This window comes from Mus caroli, chromosome 2 (assembly GCF_900094665.2).
Source record: "Mus caroli chromosome 2, CAROLI_EIJ_v1.1, whole genome shotgun sequence".
Lineage (NCBI taxonomy): Eukaryota > Metazoa > Chordata > Mammalia > Rodentia > Muridae > Mus > Mus caroli.
In genome coordinates this window covers 20163321-20164317 of record NC_034571.1, presented here as the reverse complement: position 1 = coordinate 20164317, position 997 = coordinate 20163321, and the positions used below count along the sequence as shown (strand labels likewise).

At 43.8% G+C, this 997-nt stretch overlaps 1 protein-coding gene across 1 annotated transcript in view; it reads right to left on the bottom strand.

The window, feature by feature from the left end:
- Il1f10 (interleukin 1 family member 10) overlaps positions 1-776 on the bottom strand; it is a 3186-nt gene extending 2410 nt beyond the window's left edge. Inside the window, exon 1 of the mRNA XM_021157054.1 lies at positions 723-776. Coding sequence (XP_021012713.1) covers positions 723-754 — 32 coding nt within the window. The 5' untranslated portion in view covers positions 755-776. The remainder of the gene's footprint in view (positions 1-722) is intronic.
- Between the last annotated feature and the right edge of the window lie 221 nt (positions 777-997).

Below are 997 nucleotides of genomic sequence, written 5' to 3'. Positions count from 1 at the left end.
AACAAAGGTCTGTACAGATTTCACCACCTGGCATTTTTCTCAGACTTTGGGAACTGGGACTTAGCAGTTTACTCACTGGAAGAATTTAGATACCACTCAGTTATTGTCAAAGATGCAGGTGTGGTGGTTCATACTTTAATCCCAGCTCTTGGAAGGCAGATCCCTGTGAGCTCGTGGTCACCTAAATGTACATAGTGAGAGTTTCAGGGTAGCCAGGGCTATCTAGTGAGACTTTTTAAAAATTTTTTAATATTTTTTTATTACGTATTTTCCTCAATTACATTTCCAATGCTATCCCAAAAGTCCCCCATACCCCCCCTCATTTTTTTTTTTTGATCCAGGTATCAATCCAGGTCACCATAAAGGTGCTGTCCTTGGGACTCAAGATTGTTTGAGCTTTCTAGGAACTAGCTACATCAGTTCAGAGAACAGGGAGTCTGATCCCACTCTGCTCTTGGGAAATTGCATGGCATGAGGAAAATTATATAACCTCGTGGAGGTTGAGTTTCCAGGTCTGTAAAATGGACTAAGCAATACCACTCTTACAGTTGTTTCATTCTGTCACCAGGAAAGAGGGCTGTTGTGATTGACAAAGATGAAGATCAGTTATTCAGTGTTTGAGATTTCTGTGGCTAGAGGGAGCTTTGTCCCTTTGACTCAGCCTTTTCCCTTCGCATGTGATCTCCAGGCCCCTTGATTGAGAGATCGCTAAGATTACTTACATGTAGTATCTTGCCATGGGAAGAGAGCACATTCCTGCAGTTGGGAGTGTCTGGTCTTCACTGAGGCAAAGAAGAAAAAGGCTTTTAGAAAAACAGAATGTTTTGGGGGGCAGACATGCTGGGGCTCAGAATTATCCAGCCACAAGCTGTTCCGTACCCCTATGTATTTCAGAATCCACAAAGGTCTCCCCAGCTCTCCCAGCTGCAGGCAGGCAGTCCATCTTTTCCTTATTCCTGGTCTTCAGATAGGGTTTTGCCTTGTGTGCTGAAGCTGG